This window comes from Triticum aestivum, chromosome 5B (assembly GCF_018294505.1).
Source record: "Triticum aestivum cultivar Chinese Spring chromosome 5B, IWGSC CS RefSeq v2.1, whole genome shotgun sequence".
Taxonomy (NCBI): Eukaryota; Viridiplantae; Streptophyta; class Magnoliopsida; order Poales; family Poaceae; genus Triticum; species Triticum aestivum.
The window spans coordinates 44,334,342-44,352,358 of NC_057807.1; the positions used below are offsets into that span (position 1 = coordinate 44,334,342).

Genomic DNA, 18,017 nt, shown 5'->3' on the forward strand with positions numbered 1-18,017 from the left:
TTTCTTCATCCAAAGTGATAAAATGTTACTGCTATGTTATTGTGATTAAAAGAGTAAAATTCTATCAAGTTATGTTATTAATAACCTTGGCAGATGCAGATCCTCAATATTATGACAAAACACCAGCAGGGTGGACTTGTCTACAATTTGACATAAACTGGTACATATATTTGCCCAAAAAACACTGCTCATCCAAGATGAGAACAAAACATATCTAAGCAAACTAGCAACAATGCACTGTACATGTGTTTGTAGATTAATAAAAAAGTATCACAGTCAATCATCCATTCCAGTGCAGTGCACTCTTAGTCACCCCTAGTATAATTAGCTAAACTGTGCACACAGTTGTGTTTATATTATGAGCAAGCCTTGGTTGCAACTCAAACATAAATGTACGCAGAATTGGAGGCCTGCCTTAAGAATCCCAACACTTTAACTACAACACCATTCGCCTCAAAACAGAAAAAGAACACGAAACCCCCACCACACAGCAATCTTGGCATCTTTAGGCAGCAACCAAATTACAGACCAACTAGCTAACCAGTGGAACTCATGTAGTATTGTTTCTGTTCATTCAGTTAACAATGCCAGAGTAATTTCAGGCAACCTTGAGTACCAAATGACATTGTCTCTTAACATTTATCTAATACCAGTTAACATATGCATGCAACTGTAAACATGAACACACAGAGTTACTAAACATGCATGGAATGGGAGAGGCAGGCAACGCCAGTTGGGGTTGATCCACCACACGTCACCACCTTGGGGTGTAGTAGTTGCCGACGTCGTTGATGGGGAGGCAGGCAGCGCCAGTTGGCGTGGTCGTCGATGACGAGGCAGGCGGCGGCCGTTGGCGTAGTCAACCTGACATCCCGGTGCTCGAGTGATGACGGATCTGGGAGGGAGAACGGACGAGGTGAGTAAGAGAGCGGATATTCGGGATTATCCAAATGAGGAGAAGTGGAGGGACTCACGTGAGTCCTTTTTTCCGGAGGGGTAAAAGATGGCAGTCGGCGAGGAGATTCAGCTTCGACTTGGAAGGAAGAACAAACACCCACCTCAACTCCTCGGTCATTGGCTTCGACGCACTGGTGAAGCAGAGGCACGTACATCGCTGACTACACCATCTGGCCGTCTCTCAGCATGCTCATTGCTTCCTGGGCATCTAGAGGACGAGGGGGGCTCTCGCTCTCCAATCTGCCATTCTCCAGTGCCTGGGTGCTCCTCTGATGAGAACCACCCTGCAAATATGCAATTGTGGAAAAAAATTAGTCCTACTGAATCACACGGCAATCTTTTCTTTCTTGGTCCAGAGAAGAAGGGGTGGAAAATAGAGAAGGGGAAGAGCGGAGGGGCGATCGTGAACCGGCGGCCTGTGGGCGGGCGCGGATCACGGGAGGAGGGCGGTGGATGGAGCCACCAAGAAAGGTGGTGGAAAGGGACGGAGGGGCAGCGGCGATAGGCAACTGGGAGCACGCTTAGTGAGGGGCAGGGGAGGGGATGGGGGAGGCGCCAACGCTTGACAGGGGATAGGGGAGGAGGGGCGGCGGAGGAGGGATCTGGATCGGGGAAGAGGGAGGCTGTAGCACCTAGATCGGGGATCGGGGAAGATGGAGGCGGAGGAGGAGGGATCTGGATCTGGATGGGGAGGAGGGGTAGCAATTGATGCAGCTGGAAGAGGGACGCGCTTGGGGGTGGGGGTCAAGTCCCGCTGGAGGGAGGTGGCCGACGCGCGCAGGAATGGAGATGGAGGCCGGGGGCTCTGACTTGGATTGGATCTGGGAGGGAGAAGGCGGCGGTGGCAATTTGGGCTAGGGTTTCATGGGTGGACGAGGATGAGAGGGATACGGGGTGATTCGGGAGGGGGTGAGAGCGACGAGGGGGGTGTGGGCTGCCGTTGGATTGGGGCGCATCCGACGGTGCTTAAGGCATGATCCGTGTGAGCTGATTTTAGACCAATCAGAACAGAGTATCCCCTTTGATGATGTTAAGACCATTTAAATAGGTCGTAATCGATTGAAAATAAAATTTTGAATCATGTCTGCTATTTGACGACCTAAGAAATTTATGAAAATAAAAAAATAAAAAACTTTCGCATTGTGTCACCAAATGTGACCTACTTTTTAGTAAAAATAACAAACTTTGAATATTGTTAATATCATTAAAAAAACGTTCTAAGATATGAGTTTTTTGTAAGAGAATAATTTTTTGAGTGTCCAAAATGATATTTTTATAAAGAACCTAACAAATATTTGTTGCAAATTTGGAGCACATCAATTTTATAATTCACAATCATAGCACATGTGGAGCACATCAAATACTTTTTCAAGCTTATGTTGTTGTGTTTTTCTACTTGTTTCTCTTGTGTTTTTTGCACAAGGGTGCATTTTGGAAGGGTGCATCTTGGAATGATCTCATATTGTGCACAAGGGTGCATCTTGGAATGGCAAACAATATTGCCTAAGGAACTTTTCATTTTCTTTGGACGAAAAATTCATTTTCATTTTTTTGAGTGCCCAAAATGAGTTTTTTTGTAAAGGGATTACCATATATTTGTTGCAAAATTGTATAAAATCATCTTTATAAAATACTAGGACATATTTAATGCACAATTGACCAAATGGTTGGGTGTCAAAAGTTTTGATCCACATCTCGCGAAAAAGACAAATTTCCACCGATTCAGCTGGAAGCGGGTCAAATTTGAACTGCAGCTGCCTCATAGTTTGCTCTTTATTTTTTCCAAAAATCATTTCTAGGTACATAAGTATCTATTTAATCATAGAAACACCAAAAAAATTCCAAGATTCAACCACTAGCTAGGAACGGTCAAGCTTGCCGTTTTGACCGCATTTTGAAACGGGCATAAAAAATTCAAAAAAAACAAAAAATTGGAAAACCTTCGCATTGTGTCATTATATGTGACCAAGTTTCTAGAAAAAATAATAAACTTGTAATACGGTAATTATTTTTAAAAAGTGTTTTCAGAAATGAGCTATCATGCGTGAAGATTCATGGCTTTCAAGCCAAATGATCAATCTTATGGCCACATTCATGGCATAGTTTGTTCAAATGATCTCATATTGTGCACAAGGGTGCATATTGGAATTCCAAACAATGTTGCCTAAGGAAGTTTTCATTTTCTTTGCACGGAAATTCATTTTCCATTTTCCGAGTTCCCAAAAGGAGGTTTTTTTGTGAAGGAACTACCAAATAATTGTTGCAAAAATGGACAAAATCAATTTTATAAAATACTAGGCCATATATAATGCACAATTGACAAAATTATCGGGTGAAAAAAGTTTTGATCCACCTCTTGTGAAAAAGACAAATTGCCATCGATTCAGTTGGAAACGGGTCAAATTTGAACTGTAGCTGCCTCATAGTTTGCTCTTTATTTTTTCCAAAAATAATTTCTAGGTACATAAGTATCTATTTAATCATAGAAACACCAAAAAAATCCAAGATTCAACCACTAGCTAGGAACGGTCAAGCCCGCCGTTTTGACCGCATTTTGAAACGGGCATAAAAAATTCAAAAAAAATCAAAAAAATTGGAAAACCTTCGCATTGTGTCATTATATGTGACCAAGTGTCCAGGAAAAATAATAAACTTGTAATACGGTAATTATTTTAAAAAAGTATTCTCAGAAATGAGCTATCAAGTGTGAAGATTCATGGCTTTCAAGCCAAATGATCAATCTTATGGCCACATTCATGGCATAGTTTGTTCAAATGATCTCATATTGTGCACAAGGGTGCATATTGGAATGGCAAACAATGTTACCTAAGGAAGTTTTCATTTTCTTTGGACAAAAAAACCATTTTCCATTTTCTGAGTGCTTGAAATAAGTTTCTTTTTGTGAAGGACCTACCATATATTTGTTGCAAAATTGGACCTAATCAATCTTATGAAATACTAGGCCATATTTAATGCACAATTGACAAAATGGTTGGGTGTCAAAATTTTTGATCCACCTTTGGTGAAAAAGACAAATTTCCGTCGATTCAGCTGGAAGCAGGTCAATTTTGAACTGCAGCTGCCTCATAGTTTGCTCTTTATTTTTTCCAAAAATCATTTCTAGGTAAATAAGCATCTATTTAATCAGAAATACATGGTTCGATGGTGAGACATCGAGGTTTGGACGATGGCCGAGGGCCCCAACTCTAGAGCGCGTAAGCTCGCATGCCCGCCGCGTGGTCACCGCGTGACCGTGGCGTTGCCATGTGTTCTGGGCGGCCTTGGCATGTCTAGTGGGTTGGTCACTCCCCAGGTAGGTGCTAGGAAGAAAATCACAACATAAGATTCTCACGAGGAGACAGGTCGATGCTCAAACATGAATAAGCAGCCAAGTGTTTGATTTGCGGTACGGGAAATGCACATGGCTAATGGGCGTGAGTTTTGGCTGAGGATGATCAGTTCCTAAGAAGACCGTCTTCACAAATTTTCACCTCAAAAGGAGGAGCTAGTTGGTACTTGCTTTACAAAGTACCACACTGAACATAAATACGAATGTTGAAGCTGGGCTCAAAATAATGAATGGATTGAGCTGGCATTTGGTGGAGGATGGTTATTTGGGCATAGGAAAGTACTATAGAAAATGGATACCATTTGGACATGCCAAAGTGGTACTTCCTTCACAAAGTGCTGCTCTGAACAGAATAGGAAAATGAATATTTTCGAATTATTTTTTAACTAGGCAAGGAATGTTTTTGACATATTTGATGAAGATATGATCCAAAACATTTATGAGAATTTTTTGAATAACAGAAATATAGATTGCTTCACAACCTAGGGCAAAAACTGCCACATGGACATGACACATAGGCAAAACTGATGAGATGGCGCCTAGTCATCACAACCCACCACAATCTACAAGGCTATGACCATCTATATTGGTCATTAACAACTAGAAATAAGGCAGCGGACTAGCACTGTTTGCTTTGTGACAATTTTGTGTAAGGAAATTACGACCTTTCTGACCAAAATGGTCGCAATGGTTTAGGGTTTGGAGCCCCCCGAACAGCTTTTGACCAATTGGTCTGAAATGGTCATAGATCTATGACCAATTCTTTCAGGGTCACTAACAGAAGGTCACTAGTTGACATATTTCTTGTAGTGTGCGTAGTTTCTTTGCACGAGTAGAACACAAATTTGTTGTGGGCGTAGATGTTGTCAATTTTCTTGCCACTACTAGTCTTATCTTGTTTCGGCGGCATCGTGGGATGAAGCGGCCTGGACCGACCTTACACGTACGCTTACGTGAGACAGGTTCCACCGACTGACATGCACTAGTTTCATAAGGTGGCTAGTGGGTGTCTGTCTCTCCCACTTTAGTCGGATCGGATTCGATGAAAAGGGGCCTTATGAAGGGTAAATAGAAATTGTCATATCACATTCTGGCTTTCACGTAGGTAAGAAACGTTCTTGCTAGAACCCTATTGCAGCCACATAAAAACATGCAACAACAATTAGAGGACGTCTAACTTGTTTTTGCAGCATATGCCTTGTGATGTGATATGGCCAAAAGTTGTGATGAATGATATATATGTGATGTATGAGATCATGTTCTTGTAATAGGAATCACGACTTGCATGTTGATGAGTATGACAACCGGCAGGAGCCATAGGAGTTGTCTTAATTATTGTATGACCTGCATGTCAATGATTAAACGCCATGTAATTACTTTACTTTATTGCTAAACCATTAGCCATAGTAGTAGAAGTAATAGTTGGCGAGCAACTTCATGGAGACACAATGATGGAGATCATGATGATGGAGATCATGATGTCATGCCGGTGACGAAGACGATCATGGCGCCCCGAAGATGGAGATCAAAGGAGCTATATGATATTGGCCATATCATGTCACTATTTGATTGCATGTGATGTTTATCATGTTTTTGCATCTTATTTTCTTAGAACGACGGTAGTAAATAAGATGATCCCTCATAATAATTTCAAGAAAGTGTCCCCCCTAACTGTGCGCCGTTGTGAAAGTTCATTGTTTCATAGCACCACGTGATGATCGGGTGTGATAGATTCCAACGTCCACATACAACGGGTGTAAGACAGATTTACACATGCAAAACACTTAGGTTAACTTGACGAGCCTAGCATGTACAGACATGGCCTTGGAATACAAGAAACCGAAAGGTCGAACATGAGTCGTATGGAAGATACAATCAACATGGAGATTTCAGATGCTTTGTTTCAGATCAGGCCTCTTAAGGCACCGGGTCCGGACGGGTTTCCCGCTCGGTTCTTCCAGAGAAATTGGGGCACTATCAAGGAGAGTATTGTGGCGGCGGTCCAGGACTTTTTTCGGACAAGAGTAATGCCGGCAGAGGTAAATAGCACCAATATAGTCTTAATACCGAAAATTAAGAACCCTATTGATTACAGATTTCCGGCCAATTAGCCTCTGTAATGTAATCTATTAGGTGGTCTCTAAGTGCCTTATTAACCGTTTGAGGCCGGTGTTGGATGGGATTATTTCTTCAACGCAAAGTGCTTTTATTCCTGGGCAAATGATAACGGATAACTCTTTGATTTCTTTTGAATGTATTCACCATATCAAGCAGGAAAAGGATCCTAGAAGGAGTTTTTGTGCCTACAAGTTGAACTTATCCAAAGCTTATGATCGAGTTGATTGGGATTACCTTAAGCAAATGATGCAAAACTTGGCTTTGCTCATCGGTGGGTTAACTGGATTATGTCATGCGTAACCTCGGTGAGATACTCAATAAAATTTAATGGAGCCATCTCTGATTCATTTGCACCATCATGTGGACTACGGCAAGGTGATCCTTTATCCCCATACTTATTTCTGCTTCTGGCTGATGGGTTGTCAATTCTGTTCAACAAGGGGATAGACTCATCTAATTTGTCCCCGTTGAAGATCACTAGGCGAGCCCCTGGAATATCACATCTACTTTTCGCAGATGACACTCTTTTATTCTTTAAGGCCACTGGGCAAAAGGCGAATACTGTTAAGCAAATTATCAAGACTTATGAGCAAGCCACTGGCCAACTGTTGAATCTGGCAAAATCCTATATCCTTTTTGGAGATTCTTGCCCAGTAGGTACTGTAGCTGAAATTAAGGGCGTGTTGGGGGTGGTCAGTTCTGGTTTTGAGGAGAAGTATTTGGGCTTACGAACGCCGGATAGACGACTTACTAAGGGCAAGCTTCAAAATCTGCAGGAGAAAGTCAGCAAAAGGTTGTTTGCGTTTGATGGGATCCAACACAGGCTGGGAAGGAAACGTTGATAAAATCTCCAGCCCAAGCGATCCCCACGTTTATTATGAGTGTGTTCAAGATACCGCTGGGAGTCTGTGATGATTTGAACCACATGATCCGAAACTATTATTGGGGTTCAGAGAAAGGGAAGCAGAAAACGCATTGGTATGCTTGGGAGAAAATGTTGTGAGCGGAAGAACAAGGAGGGCTTGGCTTTAGGGATTTCAGACTCTTTAATCAAGCATTGCTTGCAAGGCAAGTCTGGCGATTGCTAATTCATCCCGACAGTCTTTGTGCAAGGTTTCTTAAGGCTAAATATTACCCAAATGGGAGGTTGGAGGATACTGTCTTTTCGGGTAACACCTCTCAGTCTTGGCAAGGGGTCTGCCATGGTCTTGATCTGATGAAGAAAGGGCTTGTGTGGCGCATAGCAAACGGCCAGAATGTGATAATATGGTGTGACCAATGGCTGATGAGAGGAAACAGTAACTCTCTGCTTTCAAGAAGAGGCCGATGTCGTATCAAATGGGTGTCCGAACTACTTGATCACAATGGCAACTGGGACCTTCAAAAGCTTTAACAATTCTTCTTGCCAGTTGAGGTGGCACAGATCTGCAAGTTAAAACCCTCTCCATGGCTTGGGGAGGATTTTCTGTCTTGGGCGCCTGAAAGGAGCAGAATTTTCACAGTCAAGAGTGCTTATTAGCTTGCTGCACATGAAATGCTACAACCATCGATTCCTTCATCGAGCTCTGTTCCGGATAGCAGTAGAGAAGTGTGGAAGCTTATTTGGTCTTGTCCGCCCCCCTAAGGTTAAGTCGTTTGCATGGCGATTAGCAACGAATTCTCTGGCGACATGGAAGAACAAGAAGCGGAGAACCTTGGAGGAACGGGACACTTGCCCAGTTTGTGGTAGAGAGGTGGAGGACTTGTTTCATGTGTTATGTGCATGTGATAATGCGCAACAACTTTGGTGTGCAATGGCGCGGGTCTGGGAGCTGCCCAAACTCACTAATATAGAACGGCATGATGACTGGTTTATCCAGGCAGTATGCGACGCCAAAGTACAGCAGTGTGTCCGGCTACTTATGCTCCTGTGGAGGATTTGGCACATCAGAATTGAAGTTGTTCATGCAAAGCCGGCTCCTCCTGTTGATGCATCAGTCCGGTTCCTTGAGAGTTATCTAAATTCTTTGGCAAACTTGAGCGCCGGCCAAGATGCTGATTATGTCAAAGGCAAGATGGTTCCTGCCCAGTGCCTCCCAGAAACAAGTGTGGTCCGTGCTATACCGATACAAACCAGTAACCCTTGGATCCCCCCAAGTGAAGGACGAGTAAAGCTAAATACTAATGGTTCTGTCTTGAATGGAAGTGCGGGAACTGGCATGGTATTGCGGGATCATGTTGGAAACATTATCTTCAATGCTTGTAGTCCATTTCATTGGCAAGGAGAAGCAATCCTGTGATGTACCCGATGACATGGCCTGCAGTATGGAGTGGCCACCTTCACCGTATACCATGTACGTTTTCTCGTCCAAGACAGAGTGTTGAGAAGAGAGGTTATTCGTGCGAGATGGGGATGCTGCCGGAACAATTGAAAATGTGAAATCACATCCGAAATTTGATGAAAATTTGTAATACGCAGCTTACTGGCAGGGGTCACTTTACATTCCTTTTAGGCAAACACACGGTGGTTTTCTTCTGAGGTATTACTCATACTCGGACACTCAATGAGCATGTTTATGATTATGTTGGCAATTGATCTTTGAGGGTGCTTCGTTTTTTGTAGAATAAACTTGTCGAGTGATAAGTACCAAGTAATTGAGTAGCCAAAAGGAGGCATCAGATCACTATCTCGTCTAGGAAAATCGGAAAAGGGGGTGTACTGTGTTTTGAAGAATGGAAGATGCACATTTCAGGTTTGGTTTCTATATGAATCGGGTGGTCTGATAGACTGGGTTTTGAAGAATGAAATAAACCTGGAGCCAGCATGGAGAGAATATTTTGAGAAACATATTGACAAAGGTGCATGGATCTCACAGTCGGATGATCAGAAAGAGTTGTTGTTGAAGAATGATGTCAACCTTAAACTTGTAGCTGAATACAATGAAGCAGTAGAGAAAGATGATTTTGAATGGGACTCTGATGATGAAAATGTTCTCAGCATTGCAAGCTTGCCTAAGAAGTACAACCCTGACAATGAAGCCTATGAAACCCCTCTTCAACTTGAATGTCTTGGATTTCACCCTTACAAGGAAATTGTCTTGATAAAGGTTGCTCACATGTTCCTACGAATCAATGTTGTCACTGTAACTAGAGTATCACATAAAATGGAAAGCCAGTATACTGTTCTAATCTAGACAACAAAACATATAGGTGATTGACTATTTTATAAAAGCAAAATCCATGGTATAGCAAATAAAAATAAATTGGATTACTGGCAAAACCAAAATCCATGGTATAGCAAATACGGCCTACTGGCATGCAATGATGCAAAGCTCTAGTGCTAAGTTCAGTCCGATGATTGATGTTGATCACCTTCGGTCCGTTGCTGTAATATGGCTTGACATCCAGAAACAAGAGAGGAAGGTTGCCCCGAGCTCTCTCAGCGGTTTGAAAGATCCAGCCGTCCATTTTGATTCCTTGATGCAATTCTGGCCATCAGATCGAGCGCCCAGATGATCTGGGCCGCCGGATCATTACTGAAGCCCCGTAGAAATAAATAGTTACCTCCCGTGGTAAATATCTGCTGCCACCGCCAGTAAATTCGGTGCCCCGCCGAGGGCATTATTGGGATTTCACCTACCCCCTTGCCACGCGGTTTCCCCCGATTCATTGCTTCGTCCCCAATCGGGTGAGACCTAGGTCACCTCTCTCCTTTCACGTCTCTCTCTCCCTCACATCTCTCCGCGCCGTCGTCGACGTGAGGAGCGCCATCTCCATCCCGCGTTTTTCCTCCTTCGTCCTCCCCTTCTGCAGCCCAAGCCACGACCTATCTTGTGTGCCATTGTTTGCCTCCCCGTCGGGACCAGGCAGAGGAGGAGCAGTGCGAGCCATGGAGATGACGAGGTGGTCGAGCTGCCTGTGGCACCGTTGCCGTACCTCACGGCCCAGCTGGAGGTGTGTCGGCCGCAAAGACGGTAGAGGTCTCATCCGCTCGCTCTCTCGCTGTCATAGGAGTGCGCGTAGGGGGAGTGGCAGGTCAAGATCCGGAGACGGCGGCGCATCGACCATTCCCGTGAGGCCCGGCGGCGAGCAGAGCTCCTATTGCTGAGCGGAGAGGGGTCGAGGGGCGCTCCGGATCTGGATCCGGGCGAGGTGGCAGCCATGGCCGAGTTCGAGCTGCTTGGTGTCCCTGAGGGCGCCTCCTTCAACGAGATCCTGCGCACCCCGTCGTCGCCTCTTGCAAGGATGACCCAGATGCCGTCGCCCAGGTCCCTCCTCCCTCCTCCCTCCTCCCAAACTTCTCCTCCACTCCATATTGTCCCCTTTCCACGTTTGCTTATTGTTCAACTGAATCATTCGTTAGAAGGATCCTTTGATTGTCCCCAGAAGTTGCTAATTTAGGAGAACAAGTCGCCTCCATCAAATTGGAAATGCATGAATGGCGACGTATGTATGATGCATCTTACTTTCTCATGCCCAAACGCAAAATTAATCTACTTCCATACACGGCGAGGAAAAGCAAAGACCTGATCATCAGTAATTTGGGCAATTTGGTGCACAGTTGTTCGCATGTGATGTATCAGGTCTGTTAAAATAGTCTACTTTTGGCATTAAGTGTGTTAGCTTATAGTGGTAGCATGATTTGAGGAGGAGGAGCGAGGTCGAAAGATGGCAGCCAGTCCGACCACGTCCTCTCTTCATTCCTTTCTCCCTTTCGATCTTGGATTTGATCTAGATGCCGCCGTCGCCGTGGTTGCCTCGCCGTCGTGGCTCAGGTGCCCATCCCTTTGCTTTCTGCGGTTCCCTTCCTAGCATGTGCATGTTCCTGATCTGTTTGTCTTTGCGCAATTGTACCAGGAGACGATGCGCCGTCTCGCGGCTGGACCGGAAAGGGAAGTGACCAGAGACACATCTTCTCCTCTCCTTGGCAGCAATGCAGGCAGGCGACGAGGAGGCTTGCAATGGTGTGTGCCTAACAGGAGTGTGCTTTTTCTTAGTTGTCTGAATCTTGCTAGGGTTGGGATCTTTCTCTAGGATTGTAGTGAGCTTTCAGGAAGAGGTGAATGCAGCAGGACATGTGCCTTTTGGATTGGTCCGGTGCATTTGGATTGGTCCACTTGGCTCGTGTCTGTTAGTCTTATGTTTTTACTTGGCACATTCATGTTTGCTTGCTGGGAAATGATGTTCTTTGTCGAGTGACATGTGAAAAAACAAAGGGTTTGGTTTTTTTGTGTTGGATTGATGCTTCTGAAAGAGAATAGGAAGAATGGCATGTTCATTGGCCTCTGTTGTTTGGTTCGGTCTGCCTAGGTTATTATGATTTGGTCTCCCTAGCCGTTGATCAATGCACTAAGCTAACATTGATTATACTATCTATACAGTTTAATCTGATGCACTTTCTTAGGCGAGCAGACAATTCATATTTCCTATAATATTCGTTTTGTTTATGTGTTCATAGAACATAGAAGACAAAACAGAGAAGAGAGACTACATGTTCTTGCAAGATGCAGTCGTGCTGCTGACAGAAACAATTTTATCTCAAGGTGCAAGGAACAACACATCCCTGTAGAATACCATTACATGTTTTTTTCCTTTCATAATTTTCCATATATGAAGATACTATATGTCTTTTACCATTATGTTTTTTCCTTCCATCAATTTTCACATATGGTTCCCCTTCTGTATGTTTGCCGTGGCTCGGTTATGCGGAGTCCTTTGTCTCACAGTCTGATGATAACCGATACACGTGAATTGCAAATTTCGTATTTTGTCAAACTCTGGCATCATCCCCACTCCTTCAGCGGCAGTGGCCGTCTCACCTCGCTCCTCACAGAAACCTCCCCGTACTATGCCATGTCGCCAAACCACTCATCGTGGGATGCTTAACATCGTGTTGGATGATGCCACACATGATTTAGGGCAGACCCTGCCGCATAGGCCCAATAAGCAGACATTAATTAGCTTCATGCCTTCACCTTAATGTAGTCGAATAGTTAATTACTGATTTTGTGGGGATCTTTTGTTGCCAGTTTCTTCATCTGATGAAGGATTTATAGTGGATGCAGATCAATCTGGGAGGAATTATCAGGCACACGACCAGCGAGCGGTGGCAGAAGCAACTTCTCCATTAGACTACATGACAGGTAAGATTAGGACCTTTAGAGGTGGAAAGAAGTTTATGTGATATTGTTTTCTTCCATTTCTGTGAAGCGCCTTACCTAGAACCGCGATCGTTTTGCGGTGAGAAACCATTTATTTCTCCTTTATCTTCTTGATGATTGTTTCTAATACATTTAATTTAAGAGAAAACATGGACATAAAGCTACATGGGAACACTTGATCCTAAACAGATTTTGTTTTGACGGAATGTATATTTCTCAAATGGAGGGAATGAAAATCTCAATTAGATGAAATCTGGAGATCAAAAGAATGACCAGATGTGGTCTCCATTCCATTTGATGAGAAGTGAGACTTTGTTCCTTCTAGTTTGGAAAAAAGCTACTGGTCAATCCTTATTTATCGGCGTTGCTGTCAATGGCAATATTCTGGCCTGGCGAGGAAATATGTATTATTTTGTGAATATTTCTGGTGTTGATCATCTTTTCTTCCGCGTAACCCAATGGTGTTTTTTCTGGTCTGTCGACGACACTGGTGTTGTTCTATTCGGATATGTTGGTGCGGTGTGTGTACGTCATGCGGTTTCTATCGTTTGCTGTTGTTGTATAGTCATAAGTAGGAGAGCTGAGTTTAGCTGTGTTTCATGCAATGGAGCTGCCTGGGAGCTGCCAATGGCAACCTTATGGGTCAGCAAGGTAAACTTTTGTCAGTTTGCAAGCAGTTCTGGTGTTAATGATCTGCTATTCTTTGTAACACCAATGGTCGGTTTTTTGTCTATCAAGGGCATTGATGTTGTTTCTATTCAGGTGTGTCGGTGCAGTGGGCATGTCGTTCGTGTCATTTTGTAAACATTTCTGATACTATCGAATCTGCTATTCAGCCAATAGCATTACTGTAGCTTGGCAAGGGAAAAAATATGTTTTGCAAAATTTCTGCTATTAATGATATGCTATTCTACATGACCCTAATGTCTGTTTTTCTGCTCTGTCCATGGCATTGATGTTTCTATTCGGATGTGTCGGTGTCTACGCCATGGGCACGCGTTTTAAGTTGTTTGCCCTGCCCTATATCCATATGTAGAAGAGTCAAGTTTAGTAATGAAATTATCAGTTTTCCTGCCAATGGTTTATGGCCTGGGAAGGAAAACTTTATCGTTTTTTCAATTTATTTGTTGACTTGCTTCTGGTGTTCTTAGCATATTTCTTTGGCATTGCTTATGTGTATCAAGTATCATCATGCACAAAGTTAAATAGTTTTATAAATTTCTAATTTCTTGATCGGCGCTTTTTCTGCATATTTCAGTGTTGGTTCTCAGAATGTGAAGCTCACCTGCATGCACTTCGGCTAGTTCTATGAAGCAAAATGCAAAGAAGGGTCAGTGCTCAGTACCTTATTATATATGTTGCACAGTAATTATTCTCCACTCTCTGTTGTTCAATTTTTTTATGTAAACCCGCCAACTTATTTTGTATTGTATGGCACTATATTTAGCTCATACCAATAAGTACTATAAAGAACAGACCTGCTGTTCACTTCATCTGCAATCACGTGATTGGTAGAACTTGGTTCATTATCTTAATACGCCTCCTATAACTTGTGGTTTCTAGACTTCTGCTTATACCATGACTAAATTCTGCAAAAGAGAGAAAATAATGTTTGTCCTCTCTTATTCAAGTTAATACGATGTACTGGAGATTACTGTAAGACGAAAGCACAAATGATGATATTGTTAAACATTTTGAAAGAAGGACCTATTTGTTTAAGAGAAAACCAGCGGCAATCCAGCGGTGCTGGCTACTGGTTTTTGAACCCCTGGTTCTATCCAACATCAATGACAAATGAGCCTTTCTAACATATTTCTGCATTCACATTCATCAACTTATTAAGGAATATGGTTTTTTGACCTGCGCATCAAAGCTTATGAAGGCAACTTAAGAATTGTAATACTGTCAGATGCGTTCAGACCTTGATGATTGGCTTCATGCCATCGCATTGCTGTCTTATCTTACAGTTTTGTACTATATATATATATATATATATATATATATATATATATATATATATATATATATATATAAAACTGCACCTACCAGAAAGCATGTTCTTAAAAAGCATATTCTAGATTCTTCTCTTTGGATTTGAGTTAGTTTTACCTCCTGACCCTTTTTCGTTCTGATTATTTCATGGTATCAAAGAAAACCAATGAATTTTTGGAAGGTACAGAGTATGAATGTTCCAGTCTATGATGGAGAAATTTTTCTGTGCAACCATCTGACCAAGGAGTGCTTCCACACAAACTTTTTGACCTTTCATCTAAGTATACTGATTTTACACATAAAGTTAAATCTGGCATGACACTATTCTTGTATGATGTTGAGCACCGTAATCTTCATGGGGTGTTTGAACCAACTTCAGATCGAGCAATGAATATCATTCCTGATGCATATGCCTTGTCAGGGTTTCGGTATCCTTGTCTGGTATGAATATGTTTTAGACATACCAAGCATAGTTATCTATTCCATTTATTCTAGGGTCTCTATGAAATTTGTCAGTGACATGTCATTCATAACCCAACTGGAGCATCTATCCTCCACTTATTCCATATTTCACGCTAATTTGTACCGTTCAGATGGTAAAAGGAAACTGTCAGCAATTTTCTGTAATGCTTTGAAATTTGCCCTTCCTGGCATATTATGGGAGATAGACTAATACTTTTCCTGCCATGTTCACTAAATACAGAAACGCTGTAAGATGATTCGGTTTTGCAAGCCTTTGATGGAACGTGAATTTGAATATGCAGTACAGGATAATTATTGCTTTGCAAGAAACAAGTTTAGTTACGGTTTGACACATCAAGAGGTCTGTTTCACAGTCTTCTGGTGTTATGTTAATTTACGTTAGCTACTGATCCTAGGGTGTTCCTTTGATACAGGTTGTAAAGCAGCATGTTTAATTATTACTTGGCATAGGGGAAGGGAAGTGGTTTCTCTCTGTCGAGGAGGACAAACAGAGATAGAGGAGGCAGATATGATATGCTTGGCATTATGCTGTGACGATAGTGGGCCATGGATCTGGATGTGGAGGTCAGTGGCAGTATCGATGCCTTTTTCCTCTTCTACTCGATTCCTTGACCTGTTTCCTTTCACTATTAGATTGTGAAAGTCCATGTTAGTTCGTGTCAAGATGAGCGGCCATTCCTGCTGACATTGTGTCAACTAGATGGTTGTATTCTTAAAACTTATCAATCAATTGGAGTAGGTTTCTATAATTGTTTTCCCTTTAGAAGTTTTTAACCTGCTTAATGATTATTGTTCAGAATTATAGGTGGTCTTTTGTCAGAGACCGCTTGATGGTTTGGTTGGGACTGTATGAATTAGCCTATTCTTGGTGGCAACTAATTAGGCCTCGATACTGTGAATCAGTAGACACTTGCAGCATGACTGTTTTTTTAACTTCCGGACATTTTTATTCATGTGAAAACTACTTTGTTTGGCGATACACTAATTCAGAATATTCATGCTTCAATTCATCATGAATTTTATTCCTCTATCCTTTTTTATGTGTACTAATGTTTCTTTTTCTCTATCCTTTTTCATGTATACTAATGTGTCCTTATTTAGTGCAATGTCGAGGTTTCCTCCATGCTTCCATACAATGTCGAAGGACAGCGGATGTTGTAGTCTGTTCATCCTGGATAGTACTGAGGATGAATACAAACTTATATGTAATTAGCTGGTGCTTGCTTTACTTAAGACGGCCACTGTTGCACGTCTGATTTCTTGCTTGGTCTTGTACATGTCTACCGTGTTGTTGTTAAAGTTTCTGATGTACACTTGTTCCAGCCACAAACATGGAAGCAAGTTGTTCCTATAAATCCATGATACCCACAAACATTTTTAGATCGTTATCTACAGAAGTGTCATTTAGATCATTACTCACAAACCCAGCCACAGCCATATGCTAAACATGGATTTCTACTAACTTAGCATTACCTGCTTGACCAAACGTTTGGACCGGCACTCTCGCGCCTGGCGCGATACAAATCTAGTTGATATGAATTGTGGGCTATGCAACAAAATTAAAAACAAATACATGTAAAAAGAAAGGAAGATGTAAGAAAGGGCACAAGATTCATTATCTTGTTAATTTTTGACTTTAATTTGCAAAAAGTGGTAAACATATTCTATTGCACATTAAACTCCACCTATGTTGTCTCAACATAGCCGATCGTAAGCCTGGGTAGAGGAGGAGGGTTGTGATAGGCTTGGCGAGCCAACATCAAAACTCAGCCACTCTATGAAGATGAAACTCAAAGATTTCGTAACCCTCTCAGCGACGCGCCCCATCAGAACCAGGGTGTGGTGTCAAATGGGTAAGGGCCGGGCCGTCGCCCCCTAAGTGGAGCGCCGTATCTTGATCTGGATACGGTAGCAAGTGAGCAAGGACCGGGTAATCACATCCTTAGTGGCATGCTACATCGATGGTCGGGTGTAGTGGAAAATGAACAAGGGTCTATGGATTTGACTCGACGAGTGCGAACCGTAAGGAAGCTAGCCGAGACTAGGAGGATCCGCTTAGGTAGTTGGAACGTAGGTGTCCTGATAGGTAAGCTTCGAGGGCTAGTTGATACAACGTGAGGACATGTGTTGATATTCTTTGCGTCCAAGAACAAATGGAGGGGACAGAAGGCGAAGGAGATGGAGGATATCCGGCTTCAAGCTGTGATACATGGGGACCGCTACAAACAGAAATGGAGTAGGCATCTTGATCAATAAGAGCCTGAAGTATGGAGTGATAGACATCAAGAGACATTGGGACTGGATTATCCTGGTCAAGCTGGTAGTTGGGTACTTGGTTCTCAATGTTATCAACACGTATGCCTCGCAAGCCGCAAGTAGGCCACAATAAGAACACCAAGAGGAAGGTATGGGAAGGACTGGAGGATATAGTTAGGAGTGTACCGGTTGGCGAGAAGCTCTTCATAGGAGGAGACCTCAATGGCCATGTGGGTACATCTAACGCAAAATTTGAAGGGGTGCATGGGGCTTTGGCTATGGCATTAGGAATCAAGAAGGAGAAGATGTCTTAAGCTTTTCTCTAGCCCACGACATGATCGTAGCTAACACCCTCTTTAAAAAGAGAAAATCACATCTACTGACTTTTAGTAGTGGTCAACACTCTAGCCCCATTGATTTCATCCTCTCGAGAAGACAAGACAAGCATGCGTGCCTAGATTGCAAAGTGATACTTGGAGAGAGTGTTGTCCCTCAACATAAGCTTGTGGTGGCTGACTTCCGCTTTTGGATTCGTATCCAACAAGATAAGCGTGACAAAGTCGCTAGAACGAAGTGGTGGAAACTCAAGGGGGGGCCAGCTCAGGCACTCAAGGAGAGGGTCATCAAGGAGAACCCTTGGGAGGAAGTAGGTGATGTAGACAATATGTGCATGAAGATGGCGACTTGCATCCGTAAGGTGGCCTTACAGGAGTTTGGAGTGT

General features: G+C 42.8%; 1 protein-coding gene and 1 pseudogene across 1 annotated transcript; both read left to right on the forward strand.

Moving 5' to 3' along the window:
* The first annotated feature begins 10,119 nt into the window (after positions 1–10,119).
* LOC123115593 (uncharacterized) lies at positions 10,120–16,418 on the forward strand. Its single transcript, XM_044536718.1, has 6 exons — positions 10,120–11,178; positions 11,261–11,367; positions 11,862–11,946; positions 12,460–12,546; positions 13,823–13,894; positions 15,453–16,418. Exons 1-5 carry the CDS (start codon positions 11,139–11,141, stop codon positions 13,840–13,842), a joined length of 339 nt encoding a protein of 112 aa, XP_044392653.1. The 5' UTR covers positions 10,120–11,138; the 3' UTR covers positions 13,843–13,894; positions 15,453–16,418.
* LOC123114609 (B2 protein-like) lies at positions 14,657–15,474 on the forward strand (annotated as a pseudogene).
* Positions 16,419–18,017: the final 1,599 nt, after the last annotated feature.

Excerpts from the sequence above, each read along its gene's own strand:
- LOC123115593 (XM_044536718.1), top strand. The coding sequence starts at position 11,139 with ATGCCGCCGTCGCCGTGGTTGCCTCGCCGTCGTGGCTCAG. Across the intron at positions 11,368-11,861 it reads CGACGAGGAGGCTTGCAATG|AACATAGAAGACAAAACAGA; the intron begins GTGTGTGCCTAA and ends ATGTGTTCATAG. Across the intron at positions 12,547-13,822 it reads TCCATTAGACTACATGACAG|TGTTGGTTCTCAGAATGTGA; the intron begins GTAAGATTAGGA and ends TGCATATTTCAG.